The 21,748-nt window shown below is 40.0% G+C and overlaps 1 protein-coding gene across 2 annotated transcripts in view; it reads left to right on the plus strand.

The window, feature by feature from the left end:
• Positions 1 to 17,113, plus strand: part of NKD2 (NKD inhibitor of WNT signaling pathway 2) — a 108,065-nt gene extending 90,952 nt beyond the window's left edge. For both annotated transcript variants that reach the window (XM_069076330.1, XM_069076338.1), the window contains exons 4-10: positions 2,662 to 2,722; positions 4,265 to 4,392; positions 6,220 to 6,315; positions 7,551 to 7,689; positions 7,776 to 7,860; positions 10,736 to 10,863; positions 13,779 to 17,113. In XM_069076330.1, the coding sequence (XP_068932431.1) occupies positions 2,662 to 2,722; positions 4,265 to 4,392; positions 6,220 to 6,315; positions 7,551 to 7,689; positions 7,776 to 7,860; positions 10,736 to 10,863; positions 13,779 to 14,344 (1,203 nt within the window). In that variant the 3' untranslated portion in view covers positions 14,345 to 17,113. The remainder of the gene's footprint in view (positions 1 to 2,661; positions 2,723 to 4,264; positions 4,393 to 6,219; positions 6,316 to 7,550; positions 7,690 to 7,775; positions 7,861 to 10,735; positions 10,864 to 13,778) is intronic.
• The last annotated feature ends 4,635 nt before the right edge of the window (positions 17,114 to 21,748 follow it).

Here is a 21,748-nt window from a genome sequence, read left to right on the forward strand (position 1 = left end):
AAAAGGCCCGGCTGAAGGATGCTTGGCAGTGATGTTGCAAAAACAGGAACAAACAGCCAGCTGATTCTTTTGTTTGTTTTCCAAGTGCCTATCAGGCCGATCAGAGACCTCTCTCTGTCCTTGTGGTGCAGCCCCTGTGTGTAACTGTAGAATAAAGCCCTAACTGGCTTTCACTATAAACAAAGGCTCAACCAGTCATTTGCAAAGGTGATGGATTTCATTAACGTTTCAGTGTCCTTTGGGGGTTTGTGTGTCTTTAATGAGACATAACACGGGAGAGGAGAGAGTCAAGCTTTCCCTCATAAAGGCTGGATGGCTCCCTCCTCCATCCGGGCTGAACTGGGCTGCCAAACCCTTGCAGATTGGCACTTCCTTTTATTAGAAGCCCTGGCTGCCTTTCTGGGGGAGATGGGCCTCCCTCATTGAGTTTCGGCAAACACAAATACTTGTCATTCCAAAACAGAATGCTAGCCGTTGGAAGGTGAGGGCCCAGAGCCACCCCAACCATATGGTGAGGTAATACACTAGGCAATAGCTGGCCTGGAACCCACAAAGCCGGTGCTTCCTTTAATGCAGCAGCACGGTTCCTGGAATTTAACCTTTCAGTTGAAAAGGTTGCCCATTCTGCCACCCCAACCCCTCTCATTTTTTTTTTAAAGAGATGGATCAATATGGTAACTTCTAGTTAACTAAATAACAAGTCATACTCAAAATTTACTGTGGGGGCTGATTTTATTAAGGCCTCGAGTTTGAAGCCTGGGGGGGGGGGGGGGGGGGGGGGGCAAGGAAGGGAGCCCTTCCAGCTCTGGTTTATTGGCCCTTCATAAACATCCATGTGGACTCAGCAGAGGGCAACTAGAAAGGGCCCTGTCTGGTGCTGGGGAACATTCCTGGCCGCTCTCCTGCTGGGGACCCTGATTAATGACAGCTGCTCGCAGGAGGGACCTAGAGATCCCTGGCTATTTACCTCCATCTGTGGGCAGTGTGCAGTTTATGGGCATCTGGCTGGAGATAAAACCATTTTCATGATGCAATACCCCGACAGGGAGGCAGCTGGAGAATTGAGAAGCCCTCACTGGGGTAAATCCTTCTGGCCTCCTGCCCAAGACACATTCTACGGAACGCCACTGATGCTTTGGGACGTAAGCCACACAGAAGATCGGAAAGGGAGATTATGAGGTTTCTCAAGTTACGCAGGATAAAGCTCTTTGTCAGGAAGAAATAATAAAACTGTAGGAATTATGATAGCAATGTCTGAAGCAGTTAAGCAAGCGCAGTAATTATTCACTTCGAAATAACCTGAGAGAGATGGTACATTTTCAGAGACCAATATTCTTCCAGTAGAGATAACTTCAGCTAAGGCTTTGAACAAAAAGATCAGTTTCTCACCCACACATCGACTTTTAAGGATGCTCTTACTGGATTTGTCCTTAGGATGGACCCCCACTTCATGGCATGGGTCAGGCTTCTGAGCATAACTTTGCCATTATTGAGAACATGGTGACAGTCATTAGGTTTTGTATGAAAACAGAAAGATGGTGAAAAATAATCCTGTGCTAATTGTGGAGCAAGGTTCTTACATTGTTTTTTAATTATTACATAAGGATTTCTAAAAGTGCTTTCAAAATGATATTTTCCTATATTAATTTTCCCCATTTGGGAATTTATTGTTTGTCATTATAAGATTTATATGTTGCTTTTTGGTTAACTTCATTCACCTGCATTTGAAGTCTTCTCCACAGCCATATCTGATCCAGAAATCTGTTGCCAGAAGTGATTTAGAGATCTCTGTAAGGCAGCAGCTTCCTCACTCTCTGACTCTTAGAAACCCCATGGAAATCCATAATAGGGCTCACCTTTCATCTTCTCATACTCAGAGGCAAATTTCTCCTTGAGAAATTCACAGGCCCTGGATTTGCACATGGCAACTCCATTGCTGAGCAGGACATTTAAGTTCCTTACATTCCACTCCAGAAGAAAGTGTCATCAGCAGGGTCACAGATGGGAAGGGGGCCAAACTTTCTACCAAAACTTACTCTGTGTGTGTGTGTGTGTGTGTGTCTGACTCTGTGTCTGTCTGTCTTGGTCTCTGTTTCTGTCTCTGTCTCTCTCTCTGTCTCCCCATCTGTCTCCACCCCCTTCCCTCTTAGCAATGGATCTTCAGATGTATTGAGTCATTGTAATCAGATGAGAGATCAATGTGTGGCCAACATGGAGAATCTGGGACTGATAGAATGCAAGGCTCTTTATTTTGGTGCAAAGATGAGTGAAGGCCATTTGCGTCATTTTCACCAATGTTTTCTCTAATTGCCTCCTTTGACATGTCAGCCATCATGTACTGAGCAAACCTATTTTTGTCATAAAGACTGTCACAATGAAATCTGACGATATAATAGAGTACGTGTGGTATTTTGATTTCTGAAAATCTGAAACTTGAATGAGGCATAAAGGATTTGGCAGTTGTTAAGTTTTTTGGACCCAGACAGTGTAACACAATAACCCTTGCAGATGTTCAGTTCATATGATGGGACTTGTTCCCAGATCTCACATCTCAGACCTCTAGATGTAGGAAATGCTTCTGCCTGTAACTGTTTGTTTTCACTGGGGCTGCAGCTGAAATCCTGCATATTCACTTACAGCTGGGCCTTGTTCTCCCTGCAGGAGCTACTGAATGGAGAACTGAAAGAGGGACATTTTCGGGAGGACCAATGCCCCCTGGAGGGTAAGTACATAATCTTGCTCCAGCAGCTCGGGAGAAAACTCACAAGTCCACTTTCCTGTCCAGTACTTTAAAAACATCCACATGTGTATTCAAAAGTTAGAGGAAGCGTTAATAGCCTTTTGGAAATCTGGACTGAGATGCAGACCCTCATCAGCTTTCCAAATAACCAGCATTCCTACATTTAAATCTAAGCAGAATTGGGACTGATGCCTTGCTTAAAAATATAGAGTGTTTGCAATTTAAAGATGTTAAACTAACTAGCATTTAGTGCCAACCTTTTTCAAGTAATTACTTCTTCAAAAGCAGCTTACAACATGCTTTAAGCATTTACTATTTCCCTACATCTTGCAGGCTTATACACATAAACCTGAAATGTCAGAGAATCAAAATTTTGCCTGAAATGTCTAAGAATAATTTTCTTGATTTTTATAAGTTTGGATGATGTGTGATTACAATAACAGTAATCTACATTTATATAGTAATTGATAGTTACAAGGCACTTTTACATAATTTTCTTTTTAATTTGACCCTTATAACAACCCTGTGAAGTAGACCGAAGCAACACTTTCCTCCTCCCAGTGTAAAGGTGCAAACTACAGATGTTGAATAATAGGACATATACTATCAAATGTGTTTACTATGTCAGTCATGCTTTTTGCTTGTTAGGATGAGATGGGTCAGAGGTAAATGATTGTGGTACCAAAAAAATGCAAAAGTGAAACTTTTTTTTAAAGAATGATTAACTCATTTTACAAAGCAGGAAACTGAAGCTTTGTGAAGTTAAATGACTGGCCTGGTCACACAGCTGGTAAGCTGTAGAGCCAGGATCTGAACCCATACTTCTCACTCTATGCTCCAGAGCACTCCTTGTGTTCTATTCTAGAGTCTCTCAAAGTGAACCCTAAATTGGAAGGGGTTAGTAACTATAACCCCTAAATAGAAGAAGTGAGGAGTGGGCGGAAAGTTCCAAAAGCTCTGTGATCATTCATGGTGTTCTTGTGAATTGGTAAATACTGCCTTGACCATCTACCATTTTGTTTCCCTTTTCTACTCTCTCTTTATGCCCCTAACTCCATTCTCTACCACCCTGGAGGAGGAACCATGAGAGACAAAAGCATCTCCCTAGGTGCTGATGGAAAGGCGCTACTAATGGGCTGAGACCATTCTTTCTGTATACCATCTGTTTAGCAGAGAACCATTTATTCCCCAAAAGGATCTTTATTATCTTGTAAAAAGAATCAATCAAAGCTATTTGGTAGAGGAGGCTGAAGGAAACCCTTTCTTTACCTTACTCCTCCCTAGCCTAGAGTCTGGCCTAGGACTAGGGTAAGGGAGACTAAGAAAGCAAGAACACAGATTCATATTTCTGACTCCTGACCATGAACATGGTGGTCCAACCAGGAGTTACGCCCTTGAAATCATTGTGAGGATGGTCCTTCCTTGGCCCTCGGTGTCCTTTATGAATATTCCACATAGTTGAATTAGTAACTAAGCTTGAGAGATGCTATACTCCTCTTACCTGTTTTTCTTTTGGTCTCACAGTTGCCCTTCCTCCTGAGAAAGTAGAGGGATGTGAAGGCTACGTACAACCTTTTAATCTAGAAGATGGAGAAAAAATTTCAAATAAAGACATAAACCGAGGAATGGGGAAGAAGCGGTTAAATATCGATGTATGTTGCGTCTTTATCTGTTTTACTTGTACTATGTCTCTTTCTCTATACGTTAGTTCATCAGGTCCTGAGTGTGTTTAAAATATATATTGGTCCTCAAATTTGGGTTCCAATTTGACTTTTTAGAAATGAAATTCTTTTTTATACTCTAGCAAATTACGGTATGTTAAAATGTGGTGGAATTGACTTTAAATTTGGCAGGTTTGTAGAGGGTAAAGGATCCTGCCACGGAATTTTGCTAATAAGGCTAAAATTGTTTTGCATCACATTAAAATATTTTTAAAATTCAGTATTTTGCTTGGCTTTGCACATTTTGCACTACAGAAGTGATATAAAGTAAACTTTAGCAAACAATTAAGAATTCCTTGGCTTGTGCACAAAGTGCCCATTGTAAGATATTTGGTATTATTGGAATAAAAAGTTATTATTTTGCAAGGTAAGCTATAGTTGGAGTAGAAAGGAATGAAAGGATGTTGCTTTTCCTTCTTCCCTCCACTTCTATTTCTAAACTTAAAAAAAATGATGCTCAGTTATTAACTTTATAGTATGTGACAGATAACACATTTTCTTGGCATTATCAACAGTGTACACAATAGACTTCTGGGGAGAACATTAATGTGGCACCCAGGGGCAGGAGTTTCAGTCATAGTCCCCCTTCCTCCATTCTCCAAACTATGACTTAACTCCTTAATCTTCTTAAAGGCCTCAGTTTTCCCATTTGCAAATTGGGAATGTTGATCTCAGTGATAACATCAGGACACATGAATCTTCATAGCCAAAGCAGAAACTCCAAGAGAAGGTCAGAAAGGGGGCTTTTCTGCATTCCACACTTGATAAATTGAAATATTAGCTCCCACCCAGAATGAGGAGGGAGAAGAATTTAGTCCACTATTTTCTCTGAAGTAAAGATTTTTCTGTGGGATATGTAAAGTTCTTACTTAAAGTAATATAAAGATTAAATTGTAAGCACTAGAGACCTTCCTTCAGACCTTGAAAATTATTTCCTACAAATGATTAAATTAATGATTAACATAAAACCTTTATGAGTATGCTTCACTGCATGCAATAGACATCTTCTGAAAAAAACATAGAATATCAAAGCCCAGAAGAAATCTTAGTCACCATCTAATCTAACACCCTCTTTTTACAGATGAGAAAACTGAGGTTACCTAGTAAGTGGAAGGCCTAGGATATGACCCAAACTCTCTTGACCCAACTCTTGTCTTTTGTTGTTGTTCTTCAATCATTTAAGTCCTGTCCAACTCTAAATGACCCCATTTGGGGTTTTCTTGGCAAAGATACTAGAATGGTTTGCCATTTCCTTCTTCAGCTTATGTGACAGATAAGGAAACTAAACTGAGGCAAACAGGGTGAAGTGACTTTCCCAGGGCCACATATCTAATAAGTGTCTGAAGCTAGATTTGAACTCACAAAGATGAGTCTTCTTGACTCCAGAACTGGCAATCTATCCACTATGCCACCTAATGTCAAATGAATTTTCATAGATGGAATAATTTTATTAAACTACTCTCAAGGAAACAAATAATCTTTTAGTCTGTTTTGTAAATCTGGATTTTTCTACATTATATCTGCTTAGTTAGGTATTTGCTTATAATTAAACAAAATCAGAAAGGCCAACAGAAAGCATGTAAGAGTATGCATATTGTAAAATAAATGGGAGAAATTGTTAACTTCCTCCTCCCTCCCATTATGTTCTATAAAACTGGAACAGAAACATTCTCCCATTTTTTACTACATATGGCAAAGATGTCACATATTCTATTGAGGATTTGGGGGTTTTGGTAAAAAAGAAATCCTTGTTTTCAGGAACTTCAGTGCGATGTCTCAGTGGAAGATGACAATCGTCAAGAATGGACATTTACCCTGTATGACTTTGACAACAGTGGAAAAGTAACCAAAGAGGTAATATTTGTTTTTACCTGGAAAATAGACTGGCCACTTGGAAGGACAGACTATGTAACCTTGTATACAGGGACTGGCCAGAATCAACCAAGATTTGGATATGCAACAGCATCTGCTATGTGCCAGGCAACACACTGAGCGATTTACAATTATTATTTCATTTGATCCCCACAACAACCCTGAAAGGCAGATGCTATTATCACTCCCATTTTGCAGAAAACTGAGGCAAATAGAGGTTAAGTGAGCTACCCATGGTCACATAGCTAAGTTTCTAGGCCAGATTTGAAATTAGGTCTCCCTGAAACCACTGTATTCACTGAGTCACCTAGCTGCCCTTGGTACAGTCAAAAGACATCCCACACACATGCCAACACAACAGCTGCCTTAGTCAACTTTCTTCTCTTTCTCTTCTGTTCATCAGCCCACACCAGGGCCTCCTCTGATGATGGATGCACTGCTCTATACTCTCCTCAGACAACAGTGATTCCATTGGCAGGACCCTGCAAGTGCCCATAGTCAGTTCAATGGCATGTGTTGAAGGTCCTTCAATCTTTTTTCCCCAGCTTCAGATGGCTAAGGCACTTTAAAGTGACATCCCCAGCCTTCTAAATGAACTAGGCATCTAGAACTTGGTTTGGGCTAAGAATAAGAGAAAAACAAACTTGCGTTGAGACCAAAATCTGTTTGAAATTTCAGTCATTAAGAGATATGTCATTTCAACAGCAATGAGAATACTTCCCTTTACTCTGGAGTTGTTAGAACTAAACTCAAGGCTACAAAAAAAGATGAAATTCTATCCCTTACTACTAGGTAGAGGATGCTAGAGTTCTGTCAGAACTGTTTCAATGAACTGAAAATGAAAAACAAAGTGGAGAGTGTGTACATGAATTTATTGCTTGATTAACATTAAGCTCGTTGGAGATACATGTTGTTGAATCATTTCAGTCATGTCTGTCTCTTCATTATCCCATTTGTGGTTTTCTTAGCAAAGATACTGGAGTTGTTTGCCATTTCTTTCTCCAACTAATTTTACAGTTGAGGAAATTGAGGCAAACAGAATTAAGTGACTTGCCCAGGGTCACTCAGCTATTGGTGTCTGAGGCCAGATTTGAACTCACAGAGATGAGTCTTCTGATCACAAGCCCCACACTGCCCCACCTAGTTGCTTATTTTTGGAAATATCATGTTTATTAATTCTGGATATTGATGTTCTCTTGTTTTGATCCTTACACAAGGACATGTCCAGCTTGATGCACACCATTTATGAAGTTGTAGATGCTTCAGTAAACCATTCCTCCACCAACAGTAAGACACTCCGGGTGAAACTGACTGTGAGCCCAGAACCTTCCAACAAGAGGAAGGAGGGACATCCAGGTAAGTGTGCCTAATATATGGGAGTGTTGGTGGACTGCCAAATGTCACTTTTCATTGTAAAGTTGTTATTTAAATGTGTCATTTAGATCGAGAAGCTATTCGATGTAAAACCGAAGGAGAACACCCTGAAGAAATGAGGATTTCAGATAAGAGACTATCTGCTCACGTCAGGTAAGACTGGAAAGTTTTCAGTCCTTTGACCAGAAGGTGCCTTGATTTCATCTTCAGTGGAGAAGGTCATGGAGATAATAGCCAACAGGGCTAAGCTTCCATTTTTAGTCAAGTCACACCCAGTGAGAAGCCCCAACACTAAAAAGATGATGCCCACCAGAAAAAGATGTTGAGAGTTCAGGACCTGCTCCGCTGTTCATTATACTTCATATGCAAGAACCAGGGGCTCTACTCTTCTTATGAACACATGGTTTCTGACTTAAGCTCAGTCAAATAAACAAATCCCTGCCCAATTGGTTTTTCTCTACCTTTCAAAAAACAAGCTTTCTAGCAAGTTCACTGTAGAGGGGATGATGGCACCAGTCTCTTTTAAAGAGTGATAGTCTTCCATTTTGGAATGACTCTAAATGAGCAGGCATGTGTGTCCATTGATCAAAACATATTTAGAAATGCGAAATACTTCCCTTAAATAATTCACTTACTCCTTGCTTTTTCTCTCTTAAGTGTCATTCATTCAAAGTGTTTAAATGTGCTATAACAATCCACTATGATATTCCCCAAAATAACAAAGTGTTTACAATTTTATCGTGGGATTTGTTTCCTGTAAATTATAAATTTATAAATTATATATATAATATATATAATTATAAATTATAAAATCCCCAATTATAGGCAGTATTGCATGTGTTTTTTTTAGTAGATTGACTCCACTATCATATCTTCTCTCTAATCTTCATTTTCTCCCTGTCTACTGGTTCCCTCTCTACTACCTTTAAACATACTTAAAGTCTCCCTCATCCTTAAAAAAAATATTCAGTAGATGCTGCTATTTCTGCTAGATATTGTCGTGTATCTCTCTTCTCCTTTTCAACTTGACACAAGAAAGCTGTCTAAGTTTGGTGGTTTCCAACCTCCTCATTCAACTTTGACTGCTCTCTCCAAAGTTACCAATGCTCTTAATTTAATTGTCCAATCTAATGGCCTTTTCTTCATCCTTCTTCACCTCTCTGCAGAACTGGACACTATTGACTTCCTTCTCCACTGGGTACTCTTTCCTGCCTGGGTTTTCATGATACTAGTCTCTCTTAGATCTTCTCCTACCTTTCTGATTGTGCCTTCTAAGTCACCTTTGCTGGGTCTGTATCCACATCACACTGATTACTGTGAGGGGATCCTCCAGTGGCCTTCTTCTCTTTTTTCTCTGTATTTGTTCAGTTCATGATCTCATCAGTTACCTTAAATTCAGTTGTCAACTTGAAGAAATTGAGCTTCTATTTATCCAGTTACTTATTTATTTGTCCCAGGTCTATTTACCCAGGTCTTGTCTCTCTCTTGAGCTTCATTCTCACTTTACCAACTGCCTATTAGACATTTTAAACTGGATAACCCATAGTCAGATCAAAAATTAGCATATTCAAAATAGAACTCATTATCTCTCTCCCTCCCCTATCCATGCCTCTTCATCATTTCTCAGTTACTATTGAGAATACCACTATCTTTCCAGTCACCTGAGGTCACAATCTTAGTATTCTCCTTGACTCCTTATACCCATTCACCCCACGTAGCCAATCAATTGCCAAATCTGTCATTTCTAGCTCTATAATATCTTTTGTATTTCTTCCCTTCTCTCTATGACCACCCTAGTTCAAACCCTCATCACCTCTTCCCTGGATTTTTACAGTAATTTCCTAATTTGTCCATGTGCCTCACCTCTCTCTTCCCCATTCCATTCTTTTCTCAATTGCCAAAGTTGTCTTCCTAAAGCGAATGTCTACTGATGTCACCTCCCTCCTCAGTAAACTCACGAGACTCCTTATTACTCTAGGATCAAATATGAATTGCTCTATTTGGCATTTAAAGTGCAATGCAGCCCTTTCATACCACTCCAGTTTTCTTACACATTACCCCCTTTCACACACTCTGTGATCTAGTCATACTGTCCTATTTGTGATCCCTCAGACATAACATTCTATCTACCATGTCTGTGTCTTTGCTCTGGATGTCTCCCATGTCTGGAATGCCTTCCTCCTCATTTCTACCTCCTGGCTTCCCCAATTTCCTTCAAGATTCAACTCATATGCTCTTCTACAGAAACTCTTTCCTCATTTTGTTAGTAACTTCCACTGTAAGGTTTTTTGTGTTTACGTTGTATGTACCTTATGTATACCTCTATACATATCTACTGTTTCCCCTATTCGAATAAAAGCTTCTTGAGGGCAGGGTCTGTTTTCACTTTTTCTGTCTATGTATCCACAGCATCTAGCACAGTGCTTTGCATGTAGTAGGGCTTAATGAATGCTTGTCCATTGCCTGTAGAGCACTGGACTTGGTTGCAGCTCTTTTTTTCTAGTTCATTTTTTTCCCAGGGTTTTTTTTTTCCAGTTCTACTAATTGCTAATTAAATGATCTTAGGCCAATCATTTTAACTCTCAAAATTAACCCATCTCCTGCAAGCTACTATTACTGTAATGCCTTACTACCTCAACTAGCCCTCTGTTATCCTTTTAAGTATAAACAAAACAATCATTATAATAAATTACATTTATATAGCACTCTTAAGTTTTTGAAAACGCTTCTTCTCTATTCCTCATCCAGTAGTTACATGGTTAGTAGTGCAAATGTTATCCTAATCTGACAGATAAAACTCAAGAAGGTTAAATGAATTGAAGATGGTCACAGAGATAATAAATATTGGAACTGGCATTCCAAAGTAGACCTCTTGAGTTCAAGAATAACTTCCTTCTACTTTATCACGCAGCCTCTTACAGACACTTAAGTAGGGATTATGGATTGTGTGTAGATAGGTTTTTACTTCAATGTGGTTTTTGTCTCGTACCTAATATATTCATGTCTTGCTCGTTTCCTACCCACACAGGAGGCCAAACAATGACCACCACCATTACACTGTGCGTGAGCAGTACTGTGTTGATGAAAATACTGAGAGAAGGAACCATTACCTTGACCTTGCAGGAATTGAGAACTACACTTCAAAGTTTGGGCCAGGTAGATACTCGAAACCAGACCCAAGGAACCTTCAAATGCAGATAATCCTCTTTGGGGGGGGGGGGGTCCAGAAGCTGAACAGGATAAAGATTTCTAGAGCTCCTATAAAATAAAATCTGACTTTGTCATTACTCTTCAGAGTTCAGGGAAACTCGTGCCCCACTTATTTATTGAACATGAGGTTTATAAAACTGATGTAAGCTAATTTGGAGAGCTGCATCTTTCCAGCCTCTCTTCCCTACGACTTCGTTGTTGTTGTTGTTGAGTCATCTAGCCGTGTCCAATTCTTTGTGATCCCTTGGACCACACTCTTCATGGGGTTTCCTTTGCCAAAGACACTGGAATAGTTTGTAATTTCCTTTTCCGGTGGATTAAGGCAAATAGAGGTTAGGTGACTTACCCAAAGTCCCACAGACAGTAAGTGTCTGAGGCTGGTTTTGACCTGAAGTCTTCCTGACTCGAGGTCCAGTATTAAATCCACTAAATCTAGCTGCCTTCACATGATCATATGACTACATGTAATATAAAACTATCTACCTATTATCTAATTATCTACCTATGATAAAGCATGTATTCACATACCAATAAGTCTGAGTGTAGCAGGACATTTCTCCACGGGGTACTCTGTGGGAAAATGTCAGTGGCATCCTTCCATCTCATAAGGCAACCTGTTGTTCTCTATGGCAAATAATAATATTATCAATAGGTGGAAGAAAGATGCCATTGGATTTCTAGATTTTCCCAGATTTTTATGTCAACAAATTATCACAGAAACTCAGTCTAAAAGGGACCTCAGAGGCGTCTAAATACACTTGGTACTGAACAAGAATCCCCTGTACAGCAGGCAAAAAAAAATGGTCAATCAGCCATTGTAAAGATCATCTATAGTGATGGGTAACTAAGCACCAGTCAATACACTCCAGTTGATAAAGAAATTATACTGCTTAGTCATTCTTTTGAGGAGAAGTAGAGGATTCTGTTGTTTATTGGAGCCCTGTATACATAGATAGCTAGCTGCAACATGGACCACTATGGGTGCAGTGGATAGCATGGTAGGCTTGGCATTAGGAAGACTATGTTAAAATCCTGCTGAGTTCAAATCCTGTCTTAGATGCTAGCTGTGTGGCCCTATGTAACCCTCTTCGGTCTCAGTCCCCTCATCTGTAGAGTGGGCATAATGAATGCTCTGTAAATGCCAGGCATCATTATTATCATTGTATAAGTCAAGTGAACATTTAGGGTAGAAAAAAACAAAGACATACAGTTGTGGATGGTCATTTGTACATATACAACCTGACCTTGTGTTACAAAACATTTTCATCATGACCTGTTTCTTGAACCAGTATGTTCTATTCCAACATGTTGAAAGGGAGCTTCTAGCAAAAGGCTTCCTGCTTTGTTCTTCCCAGTCTTTTCTGCTGTATTTTGTTAGTCTCTAAAGAGGTAAGAAAAGCAAAAGGGGAAAAAGCAGAAGGGGATAGTTTTAATCTAAATAGCATGGAGTGGAAACACTACTGCAGAAATGTTCTTGAAATATTCTGACCCAGGGAATTAGCAAAACATTGAGGCATAAAATCCAAAGCACCTAATGACTTCTAAATCCAAACTAAACTTGGAAGTTTTTCCCCCTCTTTGGGAAGTACCAACAGTTTAACTGATCTATCCTGTTTTCCTAACAATAGGTCAGATGAATGCATTACTCAAGGGGTATTTCCTATTGGATACCTCTTCCATCAACAGTGGGGTTTGTGCATAGAGGGGGGAAAACACCAAATGAACACTTTAGAAAGGAATGATACTTGTTTTGTAAAATTGTAGCAAATCATTTTAAATTGGCATTTATTTAAGATGTTTGAAGGACATTCAAGAGGCAGCATAGGGGAGGGGGGAAGTGTAGAGGAACAACCTACAGGCAGGATACTCTAGATTCAAGACTGTCTTTGCTACCACTGCCTAAGTGATCCTGGGTCAGTCACTTAACCTTTAGCACTGCCAGGAAACTTTCTAATGCTATAAATTGTAGATTGGCATTGATGGAGGGGAATTCTTCACTAGGAGTTTTCTATATTAAGTTCAGAGGTTCAGAGAAAAAAAAATAAAAACAAAATAAGGAGGTTTAAAGGGAATTCATAAAAATGGATAAACTTAATTTGCCTAATATCAAATTGTCTGACTTGAAAGGATTCTTCTCTATATTACTCAAGATACAAACTGTATTTGAAACTTTTAATGGCAGACACAGATACTCAAAGCCATTTTCAGGCAATTTTTCTTGGGCTTTTTCATGGCTTATGTATCTAGAGAGTCAATTCCAGGCTTTTGAAAATTTACCTTTGATACAATGTCAGTCATGGTGCAGGGGAATGCTGCATTTGGAGTCAGAGAACCCACTAAAAGCATTCAACATCACTGGACCTCAGTTTCCTAATCTGAGTAATAATAGCCAGCATTTATATAGCGCTTTAAGGTTTACAAAGTACTTCTCAAATATTATTTTATCCTTAGCCAGTATCTAACCCTGGGAGTAGGTGCTATTATTATCCCCACTTTACAGAGGGGGGATGCCAATGTAAACAGGTTAAGTGAATTGTCCAGGGTCACCCAGTTAATAATTTCTAAGGCAGGATTTGAAACTGGGTCTTCCTGACTCCAGGTCCAATGTTCTATCCAAAGTGCCTCCTATTGCCTAAAAAATGAGAGATTTGGGCTAAGTGGTCTCTGAGTGCTCTTCCAACTTGAAATCTATGAATGCATTTGAAGCAGATAAGATAGGATGACCATCAATCAGTAAACATTTATTAAGCACCTATATGTGCCAAGCACTGTATTAAGCCCTGGCTATATGTATTTTCATACTCCCATATAGAGGGGGCTTAGGAAAAAGGCCCTAACCCTCTATCCCTTTCTGTTTGCAGGTTCCCCTCCAGCACAACCCAAACAAGAACACCACAGCAGACCCTCCCATTCCCAAAACAGGTCCCGTTCCCAGGAGTCCGAGGCCCACATGGTACATCACCGGAGGTCGCAGGTACTCCCCGATTATTCTGTCCCGGCCACTGAACCCAGCCAGAGGGTCTTGGAGATGCAACAAAGGTTAAAAGGCCAAGAGAAGCAGTTCCTGAAGTCGCCCAAGGGTTCTGGCAAAATGCCTGCCATGACAGGTGGCAACGGGAGTGGGAAGCCAGGGAAAGCATTTAACTACTATCTGCCAGCCACGCCCTCCCCAGCAGTGCAGGACATGTACCACCTCCAGCAACAACCACACCCTCACAAGAAGTACCGGCAGAAGGCCAAGGACGCCCACTCCCCACTGAAAGCCACTCACTCCCAGCCTGCTGTCTTGGAGCATGAGGTGATCCGGGATTTACCCCCGGTCTTAACCAACGAGGGCTACGTCATTCCCGTCATTCAGAGACATGAGCATCACCACCACCACGAGCATCACCACCATCACCACTATCATCACTATCACCAGTCCTGAGGCAGGAGCTGAGCTTCAGTCAGGAGGCAATGCCAGCGAACTATGTCCCAGTAATGGAGTTTAGGACTGGAGAAAGGAAAGGGGCTTCAGGGACTGGGTCAGAAGGGAAAGGGGAGAGTGTATTCATCTGTTTACTAATTATAGCATTTGGGGTCATCTTTCCTTCTGAATCAAATGTTGGCATATCCATGCAAAAACAGAAAATGTGCTGAATTTATCATTGCTTTTCACTTAAAACAACCCCACCTTACAGATTTGCATAAAGAATATTATTTTCTTTTCTATTAAATATTTAGCTCTAGTTCTCAGGTGTGGGTGCAGCTACAAAGTTGTGCCATGATGCTCTACAGAGAGGTCTTTAAAAAAAATACTGTAGTCTCATAATGTTTTTAATGAATGCGTTTGAGGCCGCTGTCACCTCTCAGTTAGAATGCTGTTTGATGTACTCCATAAAAACCGTATATATATATTTGTAGAAAGATAAATTTATAACTGCTTATGTTTATAATTCCAAGATGAGGCCTTCTTTTTGGTAAAAAAAAAATAGTAATAATAATCTCTACTCAGATGATCTTAAGATATTTTTCTCACAACTTTGTTGGTTATTTCTATTGGTGCTTCCAACCATTTTCTGGGAAGTTGTCAGATGACGATTGGTAGCTAACCTGTGAGCATAAGTCGTGTGTGTCCAGAGTGAATGTAATGCGTTGTAACCTTTAAAATAATTTATTCATTATTAGGTCACAATGGTGGTTTGACTAACAGCTTTTTCATGGTCTGCAAAGTTGTGGGTGTTTCCTTTTAATATGTGGTGTGAAGCACGGAACATAGTGAGGGAAGGGCAGTAAGTAGCATGGCGCCAGTGTTTGCTGTTGGCCTGAGTATTGTTGCTGTTCCTGGGAAAGGAGACTTAGGTGTCTTTCTGCCTGAGACCCAGCTATGTGAGTCATATGACCTAGCAGAAAGAGCAGTGAACCAGAGAGACACTGATGGGACATCATCCCTAATGCTAGTTCTTGCCACAAGCTGGTGGTGTTATCATGACCCCTCTGGGCTCAGTTTCCTCATCTGTAGAAAGGTTATTCTAAGTTATCCTTGAAGTCCCTTTCCAGCTTCCTAACTCAGCAACTCAAAGGAATGTTAGATCTGAGAGAAAAAAGGAAAGCATGAAGAAAGATAAACATAGTTAATTGCTACCATTTCATTATAGCAATGATACCCCTCAAGCACACTAAGGAAAGGAGTCCTCTTTATTTGGGGCACAGCCAGCAACAAAGTGGAATCATAGTGGAGAAGTGGGTGGTTTTGGAGGTGGAAGGAAGCAGAAGGGGGTGGTAGGATCGGTGCGTTGAAAGCAGGATTCTGGTCCTAGTTCTAGGACCTTGAGCTCCATTTCTTTGTGCCTTGGTTTTCTGATCTCTAAAATGGGCATGTCCCACATTGGAAGGATAGTGTATGGGTTTTATTGTAAGTCGGTCATGTAAAGAGTGGAGAATGGCATATTAATTGGAAGTATTGGTAACTATGACACAACTGCTCTCTGAATTGAGAAAATGGACATTTTTAACTCCCATGTCCCCACCAAAGCTATCTTCTTAACAGGTAAGTCACCCTTTTCAGTTAGAAAAAAGATTAAACATTTGGGATGTGCTACCCAAGAGCTGGGCAGCACCTTGAATGAATTTTAGTGTTCCACAGTGTAAGGTAAGCAATTGAGACTCGTGTTTCTGGTTAGGGTGGGGAAGTGTGGAGGAACTAGTGGAAAGGTAAGAGATATGTGTGGGTTTGTTTGGGGTATTTTTTTTGTAATTTGTGAATTTGTATATCTGACAGTGTATTTGCTTTCTTAACATTGTACTGGTATAACAATAAGCAACATTTCATTGGATTTTTTCAGATGTCATAATAAAACATGTGTCTTTATAATATTATACACTACTTTTAAAGCAAGCTTTTCCTCATATATACAGTCCATATATATCTATGTCAATGTATGATTATAGATATATAGATATGCACACAGTATATATGCACTTGCTATATAGAGAGCATATCTATCTGTATATATACATTTATATAAAAAAGAAAAATTAATATATATATACATACACACATGACTCCATATTTATGGATAAAGTTATATCTTTCCCATTATGCTGCTCTCAAAGAAAAACTGAATTCTAAAGTAGATTAATGATAGAGGGAACAAGTTCTATACCATTGACTCAATTATAGAGACCAAGTTGTAAATGAGAATTTTGGCTTTTTGTAAATAGAAGTTTGGTTTTGGGAGCAAAGTAAGCCCCTGCTTTCTTCTAGGCACTTATTCCTATTGTGTTCCCATGTCATAGGTTTTTACAATTGTGTCCAATATGAAAAATGATTGGTTTCCCCTTCCACAATCTGAGGTCATAATCGAGTCACATAGAAAGGGAAGTGGAGAAGTGAGGGAATTATCTGGCTCATTCAATCCCCAAACGTGCTTTTTGTCTTAGCTATCGAAACTATCGAGGCAAAAAGCCACTCTGCAGGAGGAGGGAGGCTACAGAGAGCCAGAGCTGCCCTTTATAACATTCCGCTTGCATGGAATCTCTGTGAATGTGTGTGTGCCACTAAGTGTTTTGGACAGTATTCTTCCAATAAAATCCTAGTGTAACAAAGTAGCTCACATCACTGTATGGATATTTTTTTGCAAAAAAAAAAATGCTTTGTAATAGCTGTATTGGATTTCATTTGTACATGGACTTAAATAAATTCATTATTTATTTAGTTCCAGCAGATTTATTGAGTGTTGTATAAGGGTCTTGAGCATAATGTTACAGTCTTAAGACTGAGCTGTGCTGTAATCAACCTGTCAGCTCACTGACAAGGGGAGTGTGGAGAGGAGATGATGTTTCTCTGTGGCCCCTCTGAATTTAGACTTTGAGTTATTTGAATTCAGATCCTCGTTTGAAATGACTTTGAAACACTCCTTTCTTCAATGATGAAAGCAATGAAATACTGTCAGGTCAAAACCAAGAGTTGAGCAAGTACTGCCTTGGTGAGGGAGTCTGGGAAGCCAACAGCCAACTGGATGTCATTCCTGCATTCCCCTCTTTCTTCACCCCCCCCCCGGTTTCTCTTTGAAAACTGGAAGCTGGGATCAGGCAATAGGAAGAACACCCCTCCTACCCTCCTACATATCCTACATAGAGTCTCTAACAGCAGCCTGCTTGGAGAGGAACAGTTATATTGGTTTAAAAGAAACTATCAGGACAAAATCTGAGATAAGAGAGCTGGTAGACAGGGATCCTACAGGAAAATCATTCTACATAATATCCTGCAGTTAGGGTAGGATACTCACTACTTCTCTGGATTTGGGCTCATTCAGTACAATATGAAAGACACCCTATGGTAGTTTAGTGAACTGAAGGAAGACCTGAGATTGAGTCCCATTTCTGACTTTAGACAAGCCATTTAACCACTCAGTGCCCTTAACAACTATTTAAGACTATAATTAGCAGAGTAGTTGCCAATCTACATCCCTGGAGGGAATTTCCTTATCAAGAGTTCATTATAACAATAAAATCACCAGGCTAGTCCAAAACTATCTTGTCTTGGTAAACCTTGTTCTGTAGAAGCAACTTTATGGGGCAGCTAGGTAGTACAGGGAATAGAGCATCGGGCACTGGAGTCAGGAGGGCCTGAGTTCAAATCTGACCTCAGACACTTAACACTTACTAGCTGTGTGACCTTGGGCAAGGCACTTAACCCCAATTCCCCTACCTTCCCCCATCCAAAAAGACAAAAAAGAAAAGCAACTTTATTCTGTGTATGAATCATATTTTAGTATGTCAAATTTTTATGAAAGGTTTGCTAATGCAAAAGAAAACTTTTTGAAAATGTTAATACTAACCCCTTGTTGAGTTGTCTTGTAATCGAAGGTTTTGTATATTGGGTTTTCTTAGGGGGGAGCCCAGCCATATTGTATTTTCTTCTGAGAGACTCCCCTTCTTGCCCTCATGAGCCCACACAGGTCCATGCATTTCAACAAAAATAGGTTTGGCTTCACGACTAGAATCCAGCAGAAACTTCTCTTGCTGAGGTCTGTAGTGACCTCCTTCTGTCTAGATTCAATATACCAGGCTCTGTCCATTGCTTCTGACAAGGCTGAACATCCCTCTTACTTTTATAAAACCCTTTTTAATCTCAGTATTGGGATTATTATCATTTTCTTTTTAATTTATGGACTAAAACAAACATTTCCATAGCATAGTATAATAAAAAAGATGATTGTACATGAAAGGATATGAATTCCACACTTACTCCACACATATCCTTCAAAAAAACCTCCCTAGATTACTCCTACCTGGCCTCTCTCCACTTACTGAAAAAATATAGTCCCCATCTTTCATGAACAGGCAGTTTTCCAATAAAGTCATGTTAAAAATGCTCCAAATCACTATTGATTAGAGAAATGCACATTAAAACAACCTTGAGATGTTGTTTTACATCTACAAGATTGGCTAAAATTTATTATCATTTTCCAGCACCTTCGACAATACAGATCTGGCTCTATTCTCTTCCCTTCTTTCCCATTACCACTTATTGTCCCCGTATCAGGAATTTTAATGCTTCAACTCCTATCACCCATTCCAGGGAGCTCAGCTGCACACTTGGTTTCACTTACCTCTTAACTTTTATTAATTTATTTTTTTTAAGCAATCAGGGTTAAGTAATTTGCTCAAGGTTACACGGCCAGTTATTTCTGGGTGTGGTGCTGAGTGTCTGAGCCCAGGATTCGATCTCCAGGTCATGCCAACACTGGAGCCGGTGCTCTTACTCACTGAGCCACCTGGCTGCCCCTTGTTTCACTTACCTCTTACAGGTAAATGATGCTTACAATAAGCCTTATCAGTTTTCTCTCCAGCACTATATTTCATCTTCTCTGTCTGCAATGTATCTATCTCAAGGGGGTGGGCGTGGGGGGGAAGGCCACATGTGGTCCTCTAGGTCCTCAAGTGTGGTCCTTTCACTGAATCCAAATTCAGTCACTTCCTATCCTTCCCATCTAGAGTATTCTCCTTCTTTCTCCCTAGGTGCAAAAACTTTCCATCACCTTCAGCAACTCAAATCTACTCTGTTACCAGAATTCTAAAAATTTTGTGCCACTTCTTTAAATGTGACTCTCATCATTCCCACATTCAGGGCCCTAGACCAGAGACTTCACACTGTAAACTCCAGGATATCCGTGGGGTCTGATTTTTGCCTCTTGTTCCCATAGTGCCTAGTTATAGTACTCTGCATGTGGTGAACACTCAATAAATGTTATTGACTGGCGGCCAACAAATACCTAGCTAGGCTATTGCAAAAGCTTTTCTAGTCTCTTTGCCTTCAGACACTTCCTTCCACAGTCTGTCCTACTCAAGACCACAGGGATTATTTTAGCTAAATGTAATTCCGGACATATGACTCTCCTTTTCAGAACTTTGCAATGGCTCCTGGTTGGGATCTAGAGTCAGGAAGACTTGAGTTTCAGTCCTATCTGGGGTATTCACTATCCAGACAAGTCACTTACCTTCTTCTGAGATCAGTTTCCTCACTTGTAAAATGGGGATAATAATAGTTCCCACCTCGCACGGTTTGTTACAAGAATCAAATGAGATAACATGTACAAGTTCTTTGCAAACCTTAAAATGCTACATAATTGCTAGCTTTGTTGTTATTATGCTAAAAGTACAATTGGGACCTGCTCCAATTTTCCCCTTCTTAGCAAACTTCCCTTATTAATAATCACAACTTGTTTCATACTCTCCATTCCAGTCAAACAGCCCTACGTGACATTCTACACTCACTTGGCCCTACCCCGAGATATGGGTTACTCAGAGAAGCTCTTCTCTCAACACTTTATTAGAACATCTACCTTTAGCTAGTCCTTTTTGCCTCACTGAGTTCATCTTTTTTCAAAAACTACTCCACACTTAAATCCTCCAAAAAACCTCCCTTGATTTCTCCTACCTGGCCTCTCTCCACTTACTGCAAAAACAGTCCTGATCTTTCATGCCTTAACTGAGAGATGTGATAATTAAAAGTCCAGGACTTAAAGTCAGTAAGATCTAGGCTCAAATCTGGGGCATGGATAGAGTGCTAGGCCTGGAGTCAGGAAGACTTGAGTTCAAACCCAGCCCTCAGATGATAGCTGTGTAACCCTGAGCAAGTCACTTAACCTCTGTTTGCCTCAGTTTCCTTCACTATAAAATAAGGATAATAATAGCACCTGCCTCCCAGAGTTGTTATGAATGAGGAGCAAATGATATAATAATTATAAAGCATTTAGCACAGTGCGTAGCACATAATAAGCCCTATATAAGTATAAGCTATTATTATTTAAATCATGCTTTAGACACTTAAAAATTATATGACCCTGGGTGAGCAAGTTTATTGGCCTCAATTCTGTAAACTAAGAGCAGCAGAGTCAGAATTTGAACCCAGATCCTCTGACTCCAAGTCCAAAAAACAATCTATCTACAGGAATTTTTTAAAAAATGCAGTGACTCGGTTTCTTTTTTTTTTTTAAGCAATCGAGGTTAAGTAACTTGCTCAAGGTTACACGGCCAGGTGTTTCTGGGTGGGTGCTAAGTGTCTGAGCCCGGATTCGATCCCCACGTCATCCCGACACTAGAGCCGGTGCTCTTACTTGCTGTGCTACCTGGCCGCCCCGACTCAGTTTCTTTATCTGTAAAATCATGGAGTAGGATTAGATGTAAATTTCCTTCAAGTTTTAAAATTTATCCATAGCTGCTACTGACCAAGGGGTGAAGTATCGATTATACTAGGAATGCAAGATTTCATCAATATATTAGAAAACTATAAACATAATAGCTGGCCTTTATTAATAAAAATCAAGATTATGTCAATAGATGTAGAATAAGCTTTTGACAAGATGTGACAGAAATTTCTGTTAAAAAAAATTTTAAGTGCCTAGTGTGGTAATGCATGTATTTCAATCCCATCTCCAGGGGGAGCTAAGGCTGGTGGATCTCTTGCCCTTAGGAGTTCTGAACTGCAGCGGACCATGCTGATCCTTTGGCATTGCTATAATAAGCCCTTGGGAGCAGCAGCCACCAGCTTGCCTAAGAAGGGACAAATCAACCACAGTCAGAAATAGAACAGGTCAAAGTTCCCACACCAATCTAAGAGGGATCATATCTATGAGTGGTCCTTGTACTTTCTAGCCAGGGCAAGATAGGGAGACTCAAACTTATAAATTTTTTAAAATTTAAAACCTTCATATTAAAACATAGGAATAGCAAGGCAAATAAGGCAATATATCACAAAGATCATATACTAGGATCAGGTAGGATTTATACCAGGAATGCAGGACTAGTTCAATATTATATAAACCATAAGCACAATTGACTATAT

Source organism: Petaurus breviceps, unplaced genomic scaffold (genome assembly GCF_028583685.1).
Source record: "Petaurus breviceps papuanus isolate PSGF00001 unplaced genomic scaffold, PetGlider_PUasm1.0 151, whole genome shotgun sequence".
Lineage (NCBI taxonomy): Eukaryota > Metazoa > Chordata > Mammalia > Diprotodontia > Petauridae > Petaurus > Petaurus breviceps.